Source organism: Malania oleifera, chromosome 5, assembly GCF_029873635.1.
Source record: "Malania oleifera isolate guangnan ecotype guangnan chromosome 5, ASM2987363v1, whole genome shotgun sequence".
NCBI classification, from domain to species: Eukaryota; Viridiplantae; Streptophyta; class Magnoliopsida; order Santalales; family Ximeniaceae; genus Malania; species Malania oleifera.
This window is the reverse complement of record NC_080421.1, coordinates 24,750,913-24,774,815: the sequence shown is the minus strand read 5'-3', so window position 1 is coordinate 24,774,815 and position 23,903 is coordinate 24,750,913. Positions and strand designations below refer to the sequence as shown.

The following is a 23,903-nucleotide window of genomic DNA, read 5'->3' as shown; positions in this document are numbered from 1 at the left end:
GTATTGCCTGCACCCATTTGTTAAAAAACAACTTTGACTTCTTAATGTATTTACTCAATTTTATTAGGAAATAGAAACTCATTTTAGCATTGATATTCAAATTTTTTGATTTGATAATGCACTTATAATTGTTCAAAAGGAGTTTCAGTCTTTTTGCTTGGCCAAAGGGATTATTCATCAAACATCGTGTGTACATACCCGTAATGGACTAGTTGAAACTTGAGAGAAAGAATAGACACTTACTTGTCATAGCATGGTTTGTTTTTTTCCTCGTTCCGCATATTGATTTGGGCAAGTTCTCTTTTTGTGTTGTTCAGGTACTGGTAAACTTAGAAAGGATATAGATATTATGATCCCACACTTTTGGGAAATAGTTAGTGCCAATCTCTCCTTTTTTGAGGGGACATCTTATTTCTCTACTCTTGAATCACCCTTGATGAATTTATTTTGAGTCTATCAATGATTTATGCTCCCTCCCCCTGTGTTTTTCCTTCTTCCTACCCTTATCGTTGTTGAGAAAATTTCCCCTCTTCCAAACCCATCGGTTACTTATGAACGACGCAATGTAGGAACAAGCATCGCTACCATCTTGTAGTCCCCTCTTTGCCAGTCACTATTTCAACTTCTGGTTCTAGAGATTCAATGGTGACTTGGATTTGCCCATTGCTCACTAGAAAGGTTCTTAAACATGTGCCCAATATTCTTTAATTGTTTTATCTTATTGCTCAATATTTTTAATTATCTACCTTCCTAGTCCTGTGCATTCTTTTTCCTTGTCTATTTCCTTTGTTTCTATATCTTCTTCACGTGTTGACCACTTGAGGGACATGGGCTTGGTGGATCTTCCTCCTATTAAGCAGTTGGTTAGGTGTCATTGGGTCTACACCATCAAATATTCTATTGAACGACTTATTATGGTACACATACTCTAACTGTACCATAATAACTTCGGAATGTTCAAAAATCAATCTAACAATGACTTTGGTTCTTTATTTTTTAGTTTCGGTTACCTTAAATATTTGTCCACCCTATGACCATCTGGTAACCCAGCCAAGTGTATAGGGCTTGCCTCACCTCTAGAATCCTGAGAGGTCATTATCACGTCACTTTCGGTTTTTGTCTTCGAATTGATTGAGTTAGGGTTTCTTCAGAGTTCATAAAGTTCGTTAATGTAAATATGAATTCAAAGAAAACCTCAAGTGATATTATGTGTCAAGATAGAACTCAAAGCTCACTCAACCAACATATCAGTCCATAATGTCAATATAAACTAGATGAGCATGCTTGCAAAGATGGTGGCGGAATATAACATAGACAAGGATAGGTTTTAAAAGAACATATTCGGTTTGGCTTATGGAGGATTGAGCTAGTGCACATGTAAGCAAACCAACCTCTAGGAACAAAGCATACTCAAGCACAAGCCAAACATTCACTTAATTGATCAATAAATTGGTAAAGTGGTCCTAAATTTTCTGAAATTAGAAAGCAAAGTGAGGTCAAGATTTTATGTAAATTGGAAACTCATTCCCTCATTTCTATTTTAGATTTTTGAGTTTTTTGGGACTTTTTATAGTGTTGTTGATGTAAACAAAGTAGGGGATAAAATTATAAAAATCAAGATGGTATTAGGCCAAGAGGTAATAAATATCATTAGTGCTTATGCTCCTCAAGTAGGCTTAGAAGAAAATCTTAAGAGACAATTTTGGAAAGATATGGATAGTATTGTACAAGGCATATCAGGGACTGAGATAATATTTATAGGAGGAGATCTGAATGGACACGGATAATAAAAGTTATGAGAGGATACATAAAGGATATGGATATGGAGACAAAAATGAGCGCAGGGAGATAATCGTAGACTTCGCTATTTCATGTGATTTTAGTATAATGAATACTTGTTTTAAGAAGAGAGAAGAACACTTAATAACCTTTAAAAGTGGACAAAATAGAAGTCAAATAGACTTTTTTTTTTTTAACTAGGAGGGTAGATTGTTTAACATGCAAAGATTGTAAAGTTATTCCAGGTGAAAGCCTAACCACATAATATAGAGTCTTAGTGTTAGATATATGTATTAAAAAATGGAAGAAAAAGGATAAAATAAATTAGTGTAAGAGAACTAGGGGGTGGAACCTAAAGGGAGAAAATATAATAAAATTTATAGATAAAATGATCAAATATAGGGATTGGACTATAGAAGATGGGATAGATACAAATACTCTTTGGAGTAGATTAGCTAGCTCTATTAAAAAGATAGCAAAATAGATTTTAGGTGAATCAAAGGGAAGATTCTCGAATAGCAAAGAAAGTTGATGGTGGGATAAAGATGTCCAAAAGACCGTAAAGACGAAGAATTTGGTATAAAACGTGACAAAAATGTAGAAACATGGATAACTTTGAAAAGTATAAGGAGGCGAGAAAAGATGCAAAAAAGGCCGTTAGTGAAGCTAAACACTGATCATTTAATAGTTTGTATGATAGATTAGATACAAAAGAAGAGGAAAAAGATATATTTAAACCTGTTAAAGCTAGAGAAAGGAAGAGTAAGGACTTTGGAAATATAAAATGTATAAAAAAGTGAGGATGATATTGTCTTGGTTAAGGACGAAGACGTTAAAGAAAGATGGCAAAGTTACTTTAGAAGTTGTTTAATGAAAACCAAATAGAAGGCTTAAACTTAGATTTGACAAATGAGGAAAAGTCTAAAAATATGAGATTTATTCGCAAAATTAGAGTTAACAAAGTTAAATTTGCACTAAAAAGGATAAGAAATGGGAAAGCTATAGGATCAGATAACATCCCAATTAAAGTTTGGAAATGCTTAGGTGATAACGGAATTATATGGTTAGCTAATTTATTTGATATAATTATAAAAACTAAGAAAATGTCAGATGAATGGAGGAAAAGTACTTTAATACCTATATACAAAAATAAAGGAGATATTTAAAATTGTAATAACTTTTATGGAATTAAACTTATGAGTCATATGATGAAATTATGGGAAAAGGGTAGTTGAACAAAGATTAATGTTAGAAACGAAGGTCTCAGAAAATCAATTTGGTTTTATGCCCGGGAGATCTACCACATAAGCTATATATATTTTAAGAAAATTAATGGAAAACTTTAGGGAAAAGAAGAGAAACTTGCATATGATATTTATTGACCTAGAGAAAGCATATGATAGAATACCTAGGGAAGTTCTATGGTGGGTTTTAGGAAAGAAAGGGTCTATGTAGTAGGTATACTGATGTCGTTAAGAATATGCACGATGGAGTAATGACTAGTGTAAGGACTATAGATGGAGAAATTAGAGAATTTTCAATCACCATAGGTGTACATCAAGGATATGCTTTGAGCCCTTATCTTTTTGCTTTAGTAATGGACCAACTGACTAAAAGTATTCAAAATGAGGTTTCATGGTCTATGTTGTTTGCAGATGATATTGTATTAATTGATGAAACTAGGGGCGGGGTAGAGGCTGAGTTAGAATTATGGAAAGAAACTTTGGAATCTAGAGGCTTTAGGATGAGTAGAAATAAGACAAAATATATGAAATGTAATTTTAGTAATAGTAGGAGGAATATTGGAGACAAAGTTAAATTTGATGATGAAGAAATAAATAGCACTTGTAGATTTCGATACCTTGGATCTATTATGCAAGATAAAGGAGAAATTGAAGATGATGTAATACATAGAGTTAAAGCAGGTTGGGTAAAATGGAGAAATGTTTCAAGTGTACTTTGTAATTGTAGAATATCCTTAAAATTAAAAGGGAAGTTTTATATGGCAGCTATAAGACCGGCTATGCTATAAGGATCAAAATGTTGGGCGACAAAGAAACAGAATATCCAAAAGGTAAAAGTTGTCGAGATGAGAATGCTTAGATAGATGAGTGGTATAACACTGAAAGATAAATTAAAAAATGAACATATTTGCGGCAAGTTAGGTGTAGCTCCTATAGAAGATAAGGGAGGGACGACTCAGATGGTATGGACACTTGCAACGTAGGTCACATAGTGCGTCAATGAGGAAGATTGAGTTAGTTAGTGTGGGGGGCAGTAGAAGGGGTAGGGATAAACCTAAAATAACTTGAAAGGAGATAGTGAGGATTTAATAGCCTTGAATCTGTTAAAAGAAATGGTCAATGATTGCATAAATTAGCGGAAAAGGATTCATATAGCCGACCCCACCTAGTGGGACTTAAGGCTTGGTTTTGTTGTTGTAGTTTTTTGGGACTTTTTGACATACCAAGATCTTAATTTTTTAAGAAAACACCTCAAAAGAGAAATCTAATGACCCTAAAGACCTTAAAAAGAACCCTGAAATTTCAGAAATATTTTTACTTTTTTTTAATTTCAATAATTTTTTGCCAAAAAATTAAAAATAATAAAATGAAAGAAAGCCCCACAACTAATAATTCTTAATTAAGATTCCAAATGAATTAAAGTGAGTTAAAAGCTCCTGTCTTTTTCATTTTATTTAGAGAAAAATATCCATAATGATAATAGTAATATTAATAATATGACAACTACCCAAAAGAATTGTCAAAACAAAGCTAGAAATTTTTTTCCTGTTTTTTGTATAATTTTTTGAGATTTTTATGCATTTAAAATTATTTTTAACTTTTTTAAAAAATAAAAAATAAAAAAATGAAAGAAAAACAAAAGATAACTGAGCCAGCCCAGGTGAACCTGGTGGCCGCTCCTAATCAGAAGAAGCATTTGGCGGGCATGTGCACTCCCCCTGAATGTCATTGTCTTCCTTGCGAAACCCTAGGTCACGCTAGAGTTGCACAGCTGCAGGCCGCTGCCTGCTGCTCTACCCTGATGCCAGCAGCTCTTCCTGCTCTGTTTGGCGACCACCAACGCTATCCCTGCCTCTGCTGATTGCCAGAAAAGGCCCTGCTGTGACTGCCTTCATGTCTATATACAAGAGAACTGTCAGCTATGGTTGTCGGCCTCCCTGCTGCACTGCTCGCTGATGGAGGCAGCCCTTTACATCATTGGAAACCACTAGGATTGACTCTCTCTTTCTCTCCTCGATGACTTATCCTTTCTTTCTCTAGTTCCTTTCTCTCACTGCAGACCATGGCAATCATGGTGCCTCTCTTCATTGCCCCAGCAGCAGGCTCTCTTTCATCCGGATATTTGTGCTCGCTCTTTGCCATCCTGTGCAAACTCCGACCATTTCCCACATCTCCTCTTTTCTTCTCTTTTTTCTCATCTTACTCTTCAGTCAGAATTTTGACCTCGAACATAGCAGCATAGAACAGAAAGAAAAGGAACAGATAGGAAAAAGAAACAGAAGAAAAGGCTGAAACTCAATACATAGAATTTAATCATGCTGAACTTTAAGCAGATTTATGGAATGATCATCGAACAACCAAACGCCCAAGGACACGTATTTAAAATCGAAGTTCATACTAACTATTCATGCTACCATGCAAGAAGACCTAAAAACATCAAATAAAGATTAAAAAAACATACCTTGCCTTCTTCCTCCAAGAACAAGAAGACCAAGAAAAACCCAATAAAGCTAAGAAAAAGCCAGAAATAATATGCTAGATCTCACCCCCCTTACTCCTCTCAACGAGTGCTTCTAGTCTTCTACCCCTTTTTCCAATGTCTGTCTCCTCCAATGTATCTCAACCTTTCTGTCTTGGAAGCCCTAACTTCCTTTTTATGGAATTTTGGGGCTAGGGTGTTGCCCTGATAACTACTTTCCAGCAATGCCCTTAAAGTCTAAAGGATTTCCTTTCTTTGCCCTTCTCATCCCATTTTTAATGAAGGAGGTATCTTGATAATAAGTGTACAAGGGCTTCAAAATGCAAAATTGAAGCTTGAATCTCTCCCAAACTCCCAAATATTCTTCTTAAACCCAATAAGAGACAAGGATCCTTCATTTAAGTGCTCTAGGGTCAAGTTTCGTTCTTCAATTGCTGAATTACACAAGAATTAGCCAAAATTTGCAATCAAATTGACATTGGACAAAATAGGGTGTCAACGCATATCCATCATTCTGCGAAATCTGTAAGCACTCACTGATCCCTGAACTGAGATTTCTCGTCCAAAACAACATAACTCTTTCCATCTGCAGAGATCAGAGGAGACTCTCACCCACATCTGACTATTGAAAATTTTAAAACCTGAGGAAAGGTGGAACTGAAAGAGAGGATGAAGTCTAGAATGAGAGTAGAGAGCATTACAGAGCTAAACCAGAGAGCTAGAGAGTAAAATTCTGTGAGTTAACTGAGTGATCAGTTAGCTAAATATCAATACTACCAGGAGCAGGAGGAGAGAAATTGAAAGGGTAGAGAGGAAGCTGGGAATAGAATCAGATGCAATTGTGAAATAATAGTACAACTATTGTTAAAGCAAGCAAGGCATAGTGGTTGGGTATATTGCTTTTTGAACAAGTTGGTAGGTTTTCGAGCCGTTGTAGATTCAATTTGTAATTCTGATACAATAAATTGACAAGTTGTCAACTGGTGGCATAATTGTCTGTTGATGAGCAAAATGGAGAACTTGTCTACCTTTAAATGTTATATTTATGTATTATATTGGGCATTAGGTTAGATTGGATATTAAATAGATTTATTTTTGATAGAAAAAGAGAATATTTCAATAATGGGTTGAATTGATATTGATATATATATTTTAGGAAAAAAAGAAAAGGAATATCAGTAAAGAGAAAAGAATGTACATAAAAAAGGAATGTAAGAAATCTTTCTAGGAAAAAGAATAAAAAAGAAAAAAATTACAATTAAAATAATGCAGCTTTCCAATCACACTGTAAATCTGAAAAACACACCCCCTTAAAATGCTCATCTGCAGACGCCTAAAGCAAAACCAAATACTAAATCCTATCCCAAAGCAGATGAAGGCATATCCCCCCCCCCCCCACCCCCTGGGTAAAGATTTGAGCATTCCTCGCCAGATTTCCCACCAAAACAGAAAAATCTCACCCTTCCACAACTCCAAACCACCTCCATTCCTACCAAACTCCATAAAGGAAGTAGCCAACACCAAATTAGGACACACCCAACTGTCTCCAAACATACCAAAAAGCTTATTCCAACCAACCCCCCCCCCCCCCACCCCCCCCAAAAAAAAACAAAAAAAAGAAGAAACAAAACGGTGCAAAAAGATACGAGAAACTAAGTTTAAACTATCAAATCAAAGATAGTGCACATCAAGAGATATAGCCTTAGAAGGCCTCGTACTCTAGCAAATTATTGGTGTTAATTTTACTAAAAACAAATTGGTTTTGTCAACTTTAACCTTTGTAAGAACTTTGACCTTCTAAATACAACCATAAAGCTCAAATGACATATTTGCGTGAATTAAATGATCAAAAAAAGATTTACCAGAAAACAATGCACACAACAAGGCCGAGAGTTCATCCACCTCTCCATCATTAAAATACCTACTAAAATGGAAATTCTAAGAAAGGTTATCCCCTAATAATCTAAAAAGATGAGATAACCTCATTGTGCAATGAGGATAGGCGATAGAGACGAGGAAAAGAAATGAACAGAGCAGAATCACCCACCCAAATGTCTTCTGAAAACGAATATGAGATCCACTACCAAGAAAAAATTTAGTAAACAGGATAAAAATACAGTAAAGTCATGAAATACACCTCCAAGGACATATTTGCATCCCACCGATTCCTGTGCATGCCAAATTTGCTTTTAATAATTTTGTGTCAAAGGCAGTTCTCCTATAAGGGGAACTTCCATAACCATTTTCCCAAAAAGGGGTGTTTTAGACACCAAATTATAAAGACCCAAACTATCTTCCTCCTTTGACCTGCACACCATCTTCCAACTTGCCAAATGATCCTGCTTCTCCCAACCCCAGGCCAAAGGATATCTCATGACAATTGCCACTAACTTGGATTGAATTTGAAAAAAAAAATAAAAATAGTCAAGCATTCCTGGTGTGGCCGCAGATATTTAACAGTTCCAGTCAACTTTAAGGGAAAAAAAGGAAAAAAAGGAGGAAAAGGAGAAGAAGTAGTTGATATACACCCTGACTTGTCAAAAATTTGGTGGGATATCAGCAGTAGAGATGAACCCTGTTGCATGAATAAATTTTAATTTTTATGAGCTTTTCTGGGCACAAACGACTGGGTTTCATAAAGTTATCAAAGATACATTTGGTGATTCACCATAATGTGGTTCTTAAAATTCTTGCATGGAAAGGTATGCTACTTATTATACTTTCTATATTGTTTTGTAATCGATTGATGTTTTGAATTTATCTCACACTACTATGTTTTTAAAAGAAGTATGTAGCAGCTATAAAAAATTTGATTGTTTGTATGATAGAAATGGGGTTACTTTGTTTATCATGTGGTTTGGTGACTTACGCCGTGATAAGACCTGGTGAAGAAGAAAAAGTAATTTTGAAGAACTTGTGAGATCCTATAATCAGCAGTATTGAATTCTTATAAAATCAATTTTACTAGACAAATTGAGAGCTAATCCATGCTGCATGAACTTTGCTAAATGATTGAAGCATCTGACTGGCAAGTCTTCTTGACATTACAAAAGAGGACAGTGCAGACATGAGACTGTAAATGTCCTTGTGCGTCTCTATTCATATAGAATTTTTTTGAGTCTATTCCGGAATTACATTGACAATCTATTGTCACATTTCCACATTGATCATTTGCTAGACTACCAACCAGGATTTTTTGTTGAGTTCAATTACCTGGTTGTTACTCAGCATATGCAAACATTTTATCTACTCTAATGCAGTGATTGTTGTTCAGCCCTGTGCCTTCAAGTGCCACCATGTATATAACAATCTTAGGCTTGCCTGTGCATGTCTTTTAGCAGCACGATGAACGTGGTAGTTCTGGGCAAGGTGGTCGAAGTTTTGGTCGCAGAGCAACTGTTGGTAAGTGCCTCATTTTACTCTAATTAATTATATTTCTCTTCTTTGTAAATCTGGGTTTGTTGGTTGTCTTTTTGGTATTTTTTCCCCCAAGCCTAATTTAATTGCAATTTATTTTGATTCTGCATGCAATAGGCCTATGTATTGAATACAAATCCTTACATCTGATAATGTGTGGTGGAGCTTTTTTTTTTTTTTTAGGGAAAAAGAGAGGGGGGGGGGGGGGAAGGGATGGAGCCAACTTATTATTTTATTTTTTATGAGATTTTATTATCTAGTAGTGTTAAAATATGTTACAAGGGTGTTTCTGTGTTGCATGCATTTTGGTTAGTTGATTTTAGCCATTAACCTGTTTTACATGTTTCACAAAGTTTTACAATAAAGTGCGCACACATAATATATTATGTACATTCATAGACATAACTTATTATTAATTTAGGAGTATTTTCTTCAGTTATGAATTATCCTCTGTAAAATTCGAAATAAGTTTACTTATGCTGAAACACCGACACCACCCCTCCCCTGGTGGTTTTTTTCATCATTTCTTTCTTTTCTTTTCTTATGCAGAAGTTATGTCTTCGAATAGATAATCTCATTACGTCTTCCTAGTCTGGTCTATTCCTCCAATTTTTTCATATTTCAGTTATTTTAGTGAAGGGCACCTGGGGGATGTGAGCCTATACAAAGGAGCTAAAAGCAAGAGCCGAACACCATATATCAGGGGAAAAAAAATTAGTCAACTAAAGAGATCTGGTGAAGAAAATTCTACAACTCTCTAAGAAAAGTGTGTGGGGCAGCTGTTCTTGATATTCTGTTCAGAAGATTGATTACTCTGATTACTCTCAAAAGCTCTGACATGTATTCCCCTCTAATTGCATCAAATCATACACTGAAGTGCTGAGCTCCAGACCGATCTTCAGCAGTTGTTGCAATAATGATCTTTGTAGCAGAAAAGCAAGGAAGCTTGATTATTCAACATAAGCCGAGAAACATTTAAACCGTTTCCAAATTAGGCTCCACAGCTTTCTGGTTCCAGCACAGTGAAGCAACTTATGGTTCAGGCTCTTCCTTGACTCTCGCACATATTGCACTTATGAACTAGGATCAAAACCATTCTCCTTAAATTATCTCCTGTAAGAATTACCTCATGTGATGCCTCCCAGGCAAAGAATGCAATCTTTTTGGGAACTTTAGGACCCATTAGTTGTGCAAAACATTTTCTATTTTTTAATTTTCCAAAGAATTATAAAATTTCCAGCTTATTATTTAGTTTTCCAAAATTCATATTAGAAGAAAATAGAGAGTTTGTTAAGTTGTTCAGAGCAATTTTTAATATTTATTTCTAGATTTTAAAATAATTACAAAAGCAACATCTTGTTTTCAATTTTCCAAAAATTATATAATGTAAAGCTAGGATCATAGATTATGGACTTGGATTTGGATTTATGTGGATTTGGAAGAAATTCAATTATTTTATATTGTATATTGTCATAATCCACACGAATTTGAATCCAAAATCCAAATTCCATGTTCCCAAACACATAATAAGGAATAAAAATTCTAGAAAACAATGAAAAGATGCTTTCCAACTTTATTATATAAATTTAGAAAAAAAATGGAAAATAGAAAGAATTTTTTGTGTAATTATTTGAAAATTTTGAAATGGAAAATAAAACTATTTCCACAAAGCAAATAGTGCAAAACTGTTTATTATTTTTAAAATTTTTGTACAAATGTTTTAAAACTGAAAAGTTAGCTAGTTTTTTTTTTTTTTTTTGCAATTCTTTGGAAAACTAAAATTCAAAACTGTTCTCCACAAGTAAACTGGCCTTTAACTTTCCCCATAGCCTTCTGATGAAAATTAATGTTTCTTGTTCCACTAATTTGGATGAAATTTTTTTTAACGATAAAAATGGATTTTCTATCCCTGCACCATCTGACAGTGTTCTCCATATTTGGATTGAGTCTGATTGTATATAATTATTTTATCAGTGCCTTAATATCTAATTCCCAATCTTTATTGTTTCTTTTAAAAGTCAGCTCTAAATGTACCCATTCTCTCCAACTGAAAACAAATTAGCCACCCATTCTTCCCTATCCCTGGCCAGAACAGCTTCTTTCAAAGCTGTGCACCTAGCCTCTGGTTCAATCGGTGAGCAATGGTATTCTAGGTGACTAGGTGAGATCCTTTCTTCTCCTAAGAACTGCCTCAAAAGAAAATCCCTTTGCAATGTTGTAAGTCTCCTAGTCGCACTAGATGAAATGGTGAGAAGGGGCACGAAATAAGTTGGTAGACTGGACAGCATACTCTTAGTCAGGGTGTGCCTTCCACCTTTTGATAGATTTTGCTTGATCCATGACGTGAACCTCTCAAATTAATCAACTAAGCTTCCCAAATTGCACTATCTGTAAAAGATGCCTCGAGGGGGACCCAAACACAGAATAGAGAGTTTACCCACTTTGTGCTCAGGGCATGTTGATAAGCTTTCCTAACTTCACTGGGTTCACCCCTAGGACTAACTGCACTATTTATAACATTAGTTCTATAGACAGCTGCCAGCCTAAGAAAACAGACCTTGAGTGACAAAGCTGGATCTCATCTGGCCCATAAAAAACAATAGTGCCATCCACAAAAGCTAGAGACTACATACCAATGTTGTTGGATAACCACTATAGACCCCCTTGGATAACCTCCTTTGGCTGCCTTCTTCAACAATGAAAAGGATCCTGCATGACAATTAATTTACAACAGTGTCTCCACATTGGATTATGTCTGATTGTATGTAATTTTTTTTATCAGGGCCTTGATCTCTGGTTCCCAATCTTTGGGTGCCTTGTCTTAAATCCCTGGGGTTTGAAAAGAAACATTTTGGGGTTCTATTGATTATACTGGAAAAATCAGCTAACACACTAAATCTTATCCACATGTTGCTGAAACCCCATTCTATTCGGAATATAAGTTAGAAGATTCTGGAAAGCGTGGTTGTAAGCCTTCTACGCATCCATTTTGTGAAGCAGGCCAGCCCTTGTAACTTGAGATGACCCACTCATTGCCACAAGAGCCACGTCCAAGATTCATCTTCCTGCAATGAAATCATGTTGAGAGTTAGAGATGATCTTGCCAACAACCTTTCTCAGTTGCATATCTAGCACCTTGGCAATTGATTATTACAACTCCATCCACTAGATAGGTCATATCTCTTCCAAATCTTCTTTTCTTTCACCTCTTACAAAACCCTTCCCCCAATTTTTTTCCCCTTTGGGCCACTTCATTTGAAAGGTGAAGGCACCTTTTAAGATTTTAACTTTCATGTGGACTGTGACTCTCAATAGGTTTGACACACTCTGTATCTTACAGATTAGAAGGCCCTGTAAGTCTAGATGTCTACCTGATGGGCCGTGACTCCAATGAAACGAACACTCCTCTTCCTTCATCATTGATTGGAGAACCCATGCTTCTCCGGAATGCTCTTTTCTCTTGTTTTGGTGAAAAAAGGCACCTTGGGTTGTGGGAGATTTCTTGCTATTGAGGTTTTGGGAGAGTTTTATTGCGTTGCATGCTTTTATCTGTATTTGGATCAGTAGAATGTAATAATTTGAGGATTGTTGAACCTCTCCTAGCTTGTTATGGGATAGAGTAGTGTTCTTGGCTTCTTTATGGGCCCTTTCCTTTGGATTCTTTTGGGTTTTGCCATGGTCCAACCTTCAAAGGGATTGGAGGGCAGCTATAGTGTATAATACTGACTGCCAAATATAGTTCAACATAACTACGCGAGAATACAAAGAAAATGGAAGCTGTGAAGCATAGCTGAGTATCAAAAGAAGACAAACACATTAAACTACAAGGGTTCAGTAGAAGATTCTAAATTCTAAATCTTATAGTTCTCATATCAAGTAAAAGTATCATTTTATGCTCTCCCTTCATCAAATTTTGGCCTCTTGTATGGCAGTATCTTCTTCCCCATCTCCAATCTCATCTGCAGTAGTATCATGAGCCAAGCTTGTTAGGGCATTTACGTTTACCTACAACCACTTTCTTGTGCACATTGGGTGGACTTATTATTTAGACAGAGAACCAAATGCTCAACTCATGATAGCTAAGTGACTTCATTTTAGGACCATATTGGCCAGCTGATTCAATTGCTGCAGCAAAACTCTTGAAAAATATAGCATTAAATAGTATTGTAGCATCATATATCTACCTAGCTAAATCTCAACAAGCCCTCTCTCTTTGTTCTTGCCCATCTCATTAATGAATTATTGTTCCATCTTGTCTTCTGTCCTACTTTAAACTTTGAACAACTTTCCTTGGATCAGGAGTAAAAAAAGGAGTGAAGCTAGGTTAATGTCAAACAAGGATGATTAACCTGATCTGCCCTGTTGTGAGAAGCTAGGGTTTTTATTGTTCCTGCCTCTGAACAAGAGAGGAGCCTGACATAAAATAAAAACAGCTCTAACAAAGTATTGCTCACTATAATTGTACATGCAAACGGGCGTCCCCAGGCTGTAATGCTCCCCGCTTTGCGAGGTTAAGGAGAGGGTCGTCACAGTGTACATAGCCTTATCCCTACTTTTATGCAGAGGCTGTTTCTTTAGACTCAGACCCATGACCAACCGGTTGCAAAGGCGCCTGCCCTCATATAATTGTATATACTGTCAGAAGAAAATGGATGGGGCACTTCTCAATGAGCCACATACCAGGGGGTCAAGGCATGCCACGCCCCTGCCCGATCATCTTGTGTTGACTTACATGAGGCTTAGAGGTCATTGCCTCACTGTTCTGCAAGCCTAGGGTGGGCCTATGTCACTGGCTTGTACAGAAAACTTGTTTGGGCTTTTGAAACCAATCTTATCCTGGCCCAAATTTTTATCAAATCCTGGTCTTTTTCTTTTTTGATTTGCGTGTCTTCTGGTCCAGATATATGCTTTTTCTTTTGAATTTGAAATTGAAATAAAACCCATCTTATCTGCATCTGTTTTCCATCCTCCATCTCCAATCACAACATGTATGGCTAGGAACAATTTTCTCCCTCATGTGCTTGGCCTCACCCTTCATGCCCTCTGTTGCTCTCATGAATGGTGAACCCTCTGCCCAGATTGGCACCTTCACAACCCAGATTCCAATATCCACTTTAACCAGCCTTGGCAGTCTAGAGCTAGGAAGCCTAACAAGTATTCTTGGCCATTTAAGATTAGTGTCTTCAACTTCCACTAGATAGCTTCCACAGAAATTGTTGATGGTCCTACGGACCACATTCCACAAGTGTGCCAACAATCCAATCACTCTAATCCAATGCGACATTGGGTTCCACTGTATGACATCCTGAAACAGCGGCCACCCAGCCAACAACAACACAGTTCTGACCATAATCTTCCCTGAACCAAGGCTTTTCCTGCAGCCTCTTTTGACAAAAACTGGAAGAGAAGTTAGTTCTCCAGAATATGGATTTGGATTCCAGAAGAAACACTAAAACACATTACTGCCCCATCTCTTAACCTTCTTTTTCTGTTGGTTAGATTTCCCACTAACATATCCATAACAAGAGCGCAGCCTAGAAACTGGATTCCTGATGTATGCATGCTTTATCCTGGTCATCCTTTCCCCTTAACTCCAATCCACCTCTAGCTCGTCTTCAACCTGGTTAGCTTGGTCATGACCTCATTGTACATCGTCCCTCTATCATACTTGGCGTAGCTTTTCCTTCTGCATTATCTCTGAAAATCTTCCCTAATTTTTCTCCACATCTTCCTAACCAAATCTCCCATGGGCTGCCTTTGCAATTATCCAACACTTGCAGATCCCATCCCTTGCATATTTTGACAAATGCCCCAAACATTTTTCTCCATTTCTGCAGAAATCCTTGAACCCTCCAAATACTAATTTCTCAGGAATTCCTCCAAGAATCACATTTGTACGAGTCTCTGGGATTACTTCTAACAGACACCTTTGTCATTGATGCAGTCAGAAGTCCGTTCATCAACCAAGCCACAACTCTGTCCCTCATCTCTAGATTAGTTATCATTGAACAGATCTTGTTTTTACCCTGGTCATCCTTTCCCCTTAGCTCCAATCCACCCCTACCTTGTCTTGGACCAGGTGGACTTGGTCATGCCTCATTGTACATTGCCCCTCTATCATACTCAGGGTAGCTTTTCCTCCTGCATAATCTCCGAAAATCTTCCCTAATATTTTTCCACATCTTCTTAGCTTCCTGTGGAGCTAACCAAATCTCCCATGGGCTACCTTTGCAATTATCCAACACTTGCAGAACTCATCCCTTTCATCTTTTAACAAATGCCCCATACATTTTTCTCCATTTCTGCAGAAATACTTGAACCCCCCCAAAATACTTCTATTTCAGGAATTTCTCCTAGAATCACATTTGTATGAATTCTCTGGGATTACTTCTAATGGACACCTTTGTCATCAATGCAGTCAAGGTCTGTTCATCAACCAAGCTGCAACTCTGTCCCTCATCTCTAGATTAGTTGTCATTGAATGATCCTTGTTTTATTTATTGCTTTATATACTTTTTTAGTTTGTTTACTTGTCATTGCCATTTGATTGATTCATTTATTTATTTTTACATGTCAAGATATACACACATTGCATGGGAAAATTTGAATGCATGAGAAAATTAAATGGCAAATTAAGGGAGTTCAAGTACATGTCCTGTATGGATAGACAGTTGAATTCCACAAATTTAGCAACGTATTGGGTGCATTTTCACATGATTTTATTTTGACTTGAATTGTTTTAGTTATTTAGATGTGGAATGAATAAATTTAATTATTGATTTTTTATATAATAAAATAATATTTTAATGACTTTGTAAGAAATCTAACGTGCTGTTGCAACAATATTAATCATCCTGAAGTGTCGTGTCTTTGGATGACTGCGAAATTCTTAAGAGGCTTGCACTGATGTTTTCCTTCCTCAGATTACTAAAATATTCTCTCTCTTTTTTCTCTCCCTTGTGTTAAGGATAAACTTTTTTTCCCCTTTCTGCTAAGGGATTAATTTTGAGTGCCCTCAAGTCACTGAAACATTCCAAATTAGTGCAAATGGTTTCTCTTATGCTTTTGCCAAAGTGAATTTTAATTATTGAACACACCAATGATTTCTGGTGTTGATCGTCTTTCACCTCTTGTGCTGTGAAGAGCGGGGATGGTGGAGAGACTCAAAAGATCAACATGGCACAAGGGTACCAAGCAAGACAGCTCATGAGACACAGCAGAAAAATGAGAAATCCCTAGCTTCATCTGATGACAACCGCGTTTGGCATCATGACGGTTTTTTTGAAATGGAAGCTGATCCACCACCTCCACCTGTGAGGAAGAGACCTGCATTTAGGGAGAAGAAGATTCCTGTAGAAGCTGAGAATGCAGACAAAGCATTGAATGAACTTGTCAAGGCAGGTCATGCCAACCCTGCCACATTGGGGGTTGAAAGGAGGGAAGAAAGAATGGGAAGTGAGAGGAGGGAAGAGAGAGGACGCAACCATCGCCATTTTGACAGATCTGAAAAGCCATTTGCAAGAGATAGGATTTACCCAAACAGGGGAGAACCTCAGGCGGGCTTTCTATCCAGAGAAAGGTATGGTGGTGGTGGTGGTGGTGGTGGTAGTGGTTACAGGGGAAGAGAGAGGCCCAGTGGAAGGCAGGGGTCTCGATTTGGTCGGGTTGAGAAGTGGAAGCATGACCTATTTGATGAGGCTAATAGGAGTCCAACTCCAAAGAATGAAGAGGATCAAATTGCAAAGGTGGAGGCACTCTTGGCCTCTTAGAACATTTCTGTTGTTTCAGGACTGGTTCCTCTTAAATTATTTTTATTTTTCATCATTTGCAATGCCTGCTGTGCACGTTTGATGTCTCAGAGGCGTCAACTCCTCCCCTTCTCTCTCTCTCTCTCTCTCTCTCTCTCTCTCTCTCTCTCTCTCTCTCTCTCTCTCTCTTTTGGTTTTTGTTTTTTTTTGGATATTTTTTGTTTCCTACAGTGTATACATAACCATTTTTTTTTACTTGCAAGCCTTCTCAGTTGTTTTTTGGATTTTTAATTTATTACTTGTGATTTGGATTTTCGCTACCAGTCTGCCCCTTGGGTCTAGATATAAACTGCCATTTTAGTATGTGTTGCTTTCACATGCTAAGATGACCTTAGTTTATTTCCTGGATTACGATGAAAAGTATTGGGACATTGTTATTTACAAGGGACAATATTATGGTATAATTCGATTCTTTCAGCTTATAAGATTGAGCAGCCAAATATTGCCAGCTGAGTCAGAATCAGAAGTAGGGCCAAGTACTTCTGGCTTCATGCCGTTAATGCCACTTTATAAAGAAGCAAGAATCTTGTGATTCTGTAGTTTCTTGTTGTCTTTTGAACATCTTGCTTTGATATAAATTGTTGGTCCACAACTTGAACAGCTAAAGCATTTTTAGATTAAGTGACCACTTAATAATTATATTCGGTATAAATGTGTGTCGTCAATTAATACTTATTCCCTTAGATTTGAACACTTAATGGCTGAAATATGACCAATAAATACCTTTGATATTGTACTTATATATATAATAGTTATCTGGATTTGTTTTTCCCTTTCTAATTTTTGAGAAAAAGTAAAAAGAGAGCTTAGGTGCAACGATAAAATTGTTGTCATGTGAAGGTCAAGGATTCGAGGCGTGAAAATAATTTGTAAAAATTTAAGGTAAAGTTGCATACTATACACTCATCATGGTCCACCCCTTCCTCAAACTCGCATATGTGGGAGCGGTGTACGGGTTGGTGTGTTTTTTCATTTTTTGAGAATTTTTTTTTTTTGCAGGATTAAGTAGGACGAGTAAGCTCAAGTGCCAGGGCTAAGAAAGCCACCTCACATCTTTCTCTGCTCAATATCATATTTTAGTTTTCATATTTTGACTGCGCTATTCTAAATAATTCAGCTATCACTTGGGAATTGCAAGAATAATAATTGACAAACATCCCATCCAAGATCAAAGAGGATCATGTGGTCAATGATTGCATCTCTCGGGGGACCTAGTCTAGCTCAAATGGAACTTGGATATACTTGTTCATCAAAGTATTTGACAAGTTCAAGTTAAGCACAATCTTATTATCAGGCTTTAGTTAATTTTAAGAAGGCTTATTCAATAAATTTATGCAACGAAAATAGATGAATGCAAAGATGATACGTCCATATTAATGTGTTGACAAACTTTTAAAGTTGAAAGAGTTCACTGCTCTTGCATCTTAATTCCCACCGTGGTGTGCAGCTGGGTATAAGTTTGTTAAATTAAAAATTCTAAAAATTGGAAAGAGTTAAAAAGACGAACAAAAAAGGGTAAAATTCAGTATGCATCAACCTCTTTATTGTCATTCTTATGTTTTGGCCTCTAAATGAACCCACCTACTTGTAAAAGAACCTAATCTGATCCTATAAACAATCATATAAATAGATCATTCATGAGTTTAAATGTATGAACCAAACTCGACAAAGCAACTCATTTCTTCAATTGAATAATTTTTTTTTAAAAATAGATTTAAAAGTTACCCATTTATGCAAATAGAGGCACACAAATGAGTCCTTACAAAACCCAACCAAAACTAAACTCTTTTCATTTGCAATCATACATGTAAAGGTTCAAAGAGCTGCCATCAATTGAGATCTGGAAAATAATTGACTTTCATTGCATAGCCATCCCTGCCTCAATTTAGCCTATGCTTCAGGCTATTGTATACTGCCAGGCATTTTAATTAAATTGACCAATTAAACTAGTATTTAGTTCGCAGGAACTTCCTAAAATTGAATCCACCATCTTGTTCAACGCAAATCCCCATTCTCCAACATCCTGATTATTGGTTGAATGATCCAAACTAACTAAACCAAGAATGGCACCATCCCATGAAAACAATATCATGTAGTGTTCGTTGAATCCTGAAGACCTCAATGAACAGAAATTCACCTCATCAGGGGAAAAAAATAAAATAAAAAAGCATAAAAACCAGGCAAGTTGTTAAACGTGTTGTGTCAAAGATGAAGATCTTCAATGTCCGTCAAGATACGAGTGCTCTCGTTCGAATTTTTATCAGGGAGGCTCACCACCAGCTGACCACATGCACCACTTATATCCTGACCCATCTGCTTACGAACTGTTGTTCGGATCTTGTAAGTACCCCTGAGAACCTTCTGGAATCTCAAAACTTTCTGCTCACTACTGGTTCTGAAATGACTCAAGGTTCCAATGGGATTGAATGGTATCAGGTTCACAACCTGCATCCAGAAATATCAAATGCCTAAGTGCAGACTTAAAAGGAGATAAACGTTTGGAATAGCTTGTGACACAACAAAGTCAGAAGTGCAAACCCACCTCTCGCCCAGCAAGAGAAAGAAAGTGTGAGCAACCACAAAAAATTATGAACGGAGCTTCATGTGAGACGAAGTGTGGACCAACCCATAAAAAATTATGAATGAAGCTTCATCAACTGATGACAGTTAAGTGCTCTTGAATGTTTTAACGGAAATTTCTAAAATCTTTTGTTCATTTACTTTTTTCACCAAGCCTTCAATGTCTCTAATATATAAGCATCACCAGGCTAATTATAGGCAAAATAGATCTACTGAACTCACTTCAAAATGAAAGAAAAAGCTAGCAGATCAGCAGATCAGTCTTAATCATGAAGTAGGAAATGATGTATCACTCTAAATTTATACATCCATGCCATGAGTCTGCAATTTGTGTTTGTGTGTGTGTGTGTGGAATACAACTATTAGTCTTACAGGCCATTTCATTCTCTTTTACAAGTAGCCTTCACCTACTGCAGATAAAATCAAAAGTGAGAATCTCAGTGGAGATATTTGCTGATTTCTATAAAGGTGGTTTCAGTTTAGGATCTGTGATGCGTACCACATGAACAACTAATCATATAACATATGAGACACATATATGTTCGAATTAGAGCTCACCACTTCAAATGCCTCTAGCAATTTGCCAAGCTGGTGTGCATGCTGCTCTTCATCATTAACCCCATCAAGCATTATGTACTCTATAAAGATTTTTTGCTGACTGCAAATTTAATACCAAAAGTAAGATGTTTTAGACTTGGAAATGAATGCTAAACAGAACCCTTCTAAAGCAAGTAATTTTAAAGATTTCTATACAGAAACATCATGGGTACAATTGCAAAACATTAGGGCATTCAGTTGCAAAAAACAACTTTCATTTTCATTTTGAGTTTCCGAAGAACTACAAAATATGTCACTTGCCCAGTTTTTCAACATTCATATACAAGCACTCGAAAACAAATTTGCAAAATGTTTTTTTCTACAGAAGATGTTTTCCAACATTTACATAAGATGTTCAACTTTTTTTAATACAAAATGTAGTAAAATTGGAAATAAGGTGATATTCATGTAAGTTTTTAGAAATTGAAAATAAAAATAAATTATTTTCCAAAACTAAATGAGCCCTTTATGTTGTGTGTTTTGGCTTCAATTTTTTTATCCCCAAAACAGAGATGTACCATACATATGTTTGGAGTTAGCTGTTTTCATTCTTTAGGGCCAAAACTTGAAAACACGGATAGACCTTACATTGCTCTTAAAATAGATAGCTTCTTTATTTTAAAAAATAAAAATAAAAAATAAAATAGATGTTTACACTGTCAGTCTTTGTTAAACAAATAAGAATACAGACAAGTGGTTCCAATGCAGCCCAAACAAAACAAATTCCTACCTCTTCTTTTGATACACTCGGAGTGTATCCATGAGTCTTTCCAGAGGAAAAGCTCGAGCTGCCGGCATTATCTGGCAACGGATATCTTGAACAGGAGCATGAAGTGAAACTGCTAAGTTCAAATTTGGTATATCGTTTTGGAGTTTGTTGATGGCATGAATAATCCCAACCTACAGAAAATTAAATGCAATTGGTATGCTTGTGAATGGTGCAACCAGAAACTGTAAAAAATGTCTTATACAACTTGGATTTATTCCCTTAAATGATTTGACAGAGCCTTGCTCAGCAAGTGAAATGAAACAGAAATTGGAGTGAATAATTTGGCGAAACAAGAAAAAAGGAAGGATACCTTGACTGCTTTGAAATAAGATACTCTAAATATGAATTCATCATATTTACACACTGAAAACTAAAAATTTCGTATCATGTATAGAAGTGTCAGATTTAAAGAAATTCTGCTGAAGTGAATCTCACACTTCAAAGGCTCTTAATCATGACTTTGCACGAACCAAAAGAAGAACAAGAACTCACCCCTTTCACCCATAAAATAAAGATAACAATTAGAATTATATTCAACCTAAGAGGACAAAGCAAATTACATGTCCTGTCAAGTAACATACAAATATAGAACTCACCTGCTTTTCATCCAGCTGAAAAGTTGTGGCAACTAGTTCAATAAAACACTGCCATCTCACTTTCTCTAACCTTAAATATCTCTCTTCACCCCAAAACTCAGGCATAGAAGGTTGCTTTCCAGAAGGAGTTGACAAAATTTGCAAGCCCACACATCAAGAATGATGTCTCTACTTTAGTCCTCATTGGTGATCTTTCTCCATGGCTTGATCTTTTGGCCATGGTGCCTCCTTCCAGCCAAACAAAAGTAAGGTTTAGCTTGAATCACTTCCCTCTAAATTTCATACCATTGAATTTGCATTTGATTGAATATGACGCTGGCATAAAACAAGATGAAATATTTTTAGATATCAAAAGAGATTCATTACAAGAGAGAGAGAGAACAACATAAAAGAGGAAAAAATACCCTCAAGACTAAAATGCAAAAATAAAAAGAAAGAAAATAAATGGGAAAAAAACTACTTAATCAAGACAAACCCCCCCTCCCCACCCCCGCCCAAAAAAAAAAAAAAAAAATCTGAAACCTTATCTACGCTCTGCAGGATCAGAGATCACCCAACAGGTCTTGGACTTCATTATTCTTATTAAATTCCTCCTTTAGTGACACAGGAACTAGTGAAATGCTTTCCCCTTTGAACCTGCCCACAGTTAGATACTTCCAAAAAGTTTTCTGTCTCCAAAGAAAGGTTCCCACTCAAAATACAAAAAATAAAAAATAGGAGTATCTAACATGTGAGAGAGAACATTTACAGAGGAAGATTCCGAATAACCACCATTTGGACATGTAATTCATCCAATAGTAATCTCCATTACAATCAAGAATTATCAAACTCACCCTCTCCATTTGATACATCTCCCCAATTCTTAATCTCCAGATGTCCACCCTCACAACCCTCAACCCCAAAATCACTTCCTCACTCAGTTTGACCGTCCGAAAAAATAGCAATCCCATCACTATTCCACTTCATATGTAATTCTGGGAGGAGTCTTCGCCTTCAAAAATTTTGCACAACTCAAAGTCTGATTGCATCACCCTCAGTTGGGGTAACTGCCTTAACAGAACCTGCCAAAGAAATCTGTTTATAAATGCCTTCACAGACATAAAAAACTTCCCACTGATCTACCTGAGTTGCTGCACTGCCTCAAAAATGTCCAGTATTTTGGTTTTTTGGCCTTTTTAGAGGAAAATCATGCATGTTGGGAATGGTAGCCACCCTGACCACTGACCACTGCCCACGTGGACAAAAACTTCAGAAAACTCCCAATAATTTCTGATCTTCTCAGCACCAGGCTACTCTTATCAAAATTCTAGCAGGGACAGGAACCTCCCTCACAAGCAGGAACACCTCCCTCTCTTTCATCCTTGTCAAACTCCAAGTTAAGCACCCCCAACTCATTGTCACCATCATTTGGGGTTGTGCAAACCACTGACTCTGAGCTCCCTTGTAAAACCCAAGAACAGTGTGGGTTGTTGGGGCTAAAATCCTGCTCAGGGCCAGGCATATTGGACCAATCTACCTGGGTTAGAACTATGCATATTGGGCTGAGCCTCTTTTCTTTGCCCCACAACAGAAGCTACACTTACTTTTAGAATCTGATGGGGTGTAAGGGAATTTAAAACATTGTTTAGGCTTTGAATAGCCACCCCAATTATGCCTCCCCATTGTAAACCACTTGTTAAAGCTTGATATACATAGTTGGCCCACAACTTAATAGCTTACGCTTTTAGGTGAAGTGGTAATCTAACATGGTATCAAAGTTGGTTAGCAGGGGGTCCTAGGTTCTAGTCTCGTTGCCCATGTTTAAATAAAAAAATATTGTAATCCCTGTAATCGGTGTTATCCATCTTGTGTTTATCTCTCCACATGCTATTGGGCTGCAAGTGTGGAGGAGTGTCAAAGTTTGATATACATTGTTGGCCCACAACCTAATAGCTTAAGCTTTTAGGTAAAGTGGTAATCTAAACGCACTAAAGCCTGAGAAAGTAATTGGCTCAAATCAGAAATAATATTAATCTTGAATCCATTCAATTCAACACATGGATCTGGGCAAAAGCTCACATGAACTATATCCTCCTTTTCACAATACAGAGAAAACCCCAGCCACTCAGCGCTAACTGCTCCTGAAGTTTTACTGACATACCACCGCCCAGCTTTGTGACATCTCCTCCACTCTTCTTCAGTTTCTCCAACAAATTGACCCACCACCTGACATCACAATAAAAAATGAAGCTTCATCACCAATCACAGCCTTAAGTAGATCCTAAAACATCCTCCCTAATCCCTATCCCAATCTCCTCAAACAAAAATTGCATGTCTTCAACCCCCTCCCTAATTCCGGGGCCACCCTTTCAGTTGGCTGAGTTTAAGCAAGCATTTGGCCTGTGCTGAAACTGGTCAAACTTCTTTTCCACTGATAACTATTTTAATCCCTCATGGTCAACTGATAACCAAGTATAAATCCATTTCCAAACACAGATTGAAGGATTTCCCTTCAATCTGAAAGGTTTTGAAAGGAATTATACCAAGTTAAGCAGCAATCCATGAGCAAAGGAGGAGAAGGGGAGAGAGAGAGAGAGAGAGAGAGAGAGAGAGAACATGAGAATGAGATAAAGCCATTTTTCATTCCTTTCCCCT

At 36.8% G+C, this 23,903-nt stretch overlaps 2 protein-coding genes across 4 annotated transcripts in view; one reads left to right on the top strand and one right to left on the bottom strand.

Moving 5' to 3' along the window:
• Positions 1-16,958, top strand: part of LOC131154947 (uncharacterized) — a 31,198-nt gene extending 14,240 nt beyond the window's left edge. Inside the window, exons 3-4 of one of the 2 annotated variants that reach the window (XM_058107790.1) lie at positions 8,844-8,904; positions 16,063-16,958. In XM_058107790.1, coding sequence (XP_057963773.1) covers positions 8,844-8,904; positions 16,063-16,688 — 687 coding nt within the window. In that variant the 3' untranslated portion in view covers positions 16,689-16,958. Of the gene's footprint in view, positions 1-8,840; positions 8,905-16,062 lie in introns of both variants that reach the window. The other variant, XM_058107789.1, reaches the window with a different exon arrangement.
• Positions 16,959-18,560: 1,602 nt separating this feature from the next.
• LOC131154945 (uncharacterized) overlaps positions 18,561-23,903 on the bottom strand; it is a 38,325-nt gene continuing 32,982 nt past the window's right edge. For both annotated transcript variants that reach the window (XM_058107786.1, XM_058107787.1), the window contains 3 exons: positions 20,635-20,804; positions 19,866-19,965; positions 18,561-19,172 (listed from right to left, as the gene is read on the bottom strand). In XM_058107786.1, the coding sequence (XP_057963769.1) occupies positions 18,930-19,172; positions 19,866-19,965; positions 20,635-20,804 (513 nt within the window). In that variant the 3' untranslated portion in view covers positions 18,561-18,929. The remainder of the gene's footprint in view (positions 19,173-19,865; positions 19,966-20,634; positions 20,805-23,903) is intronic.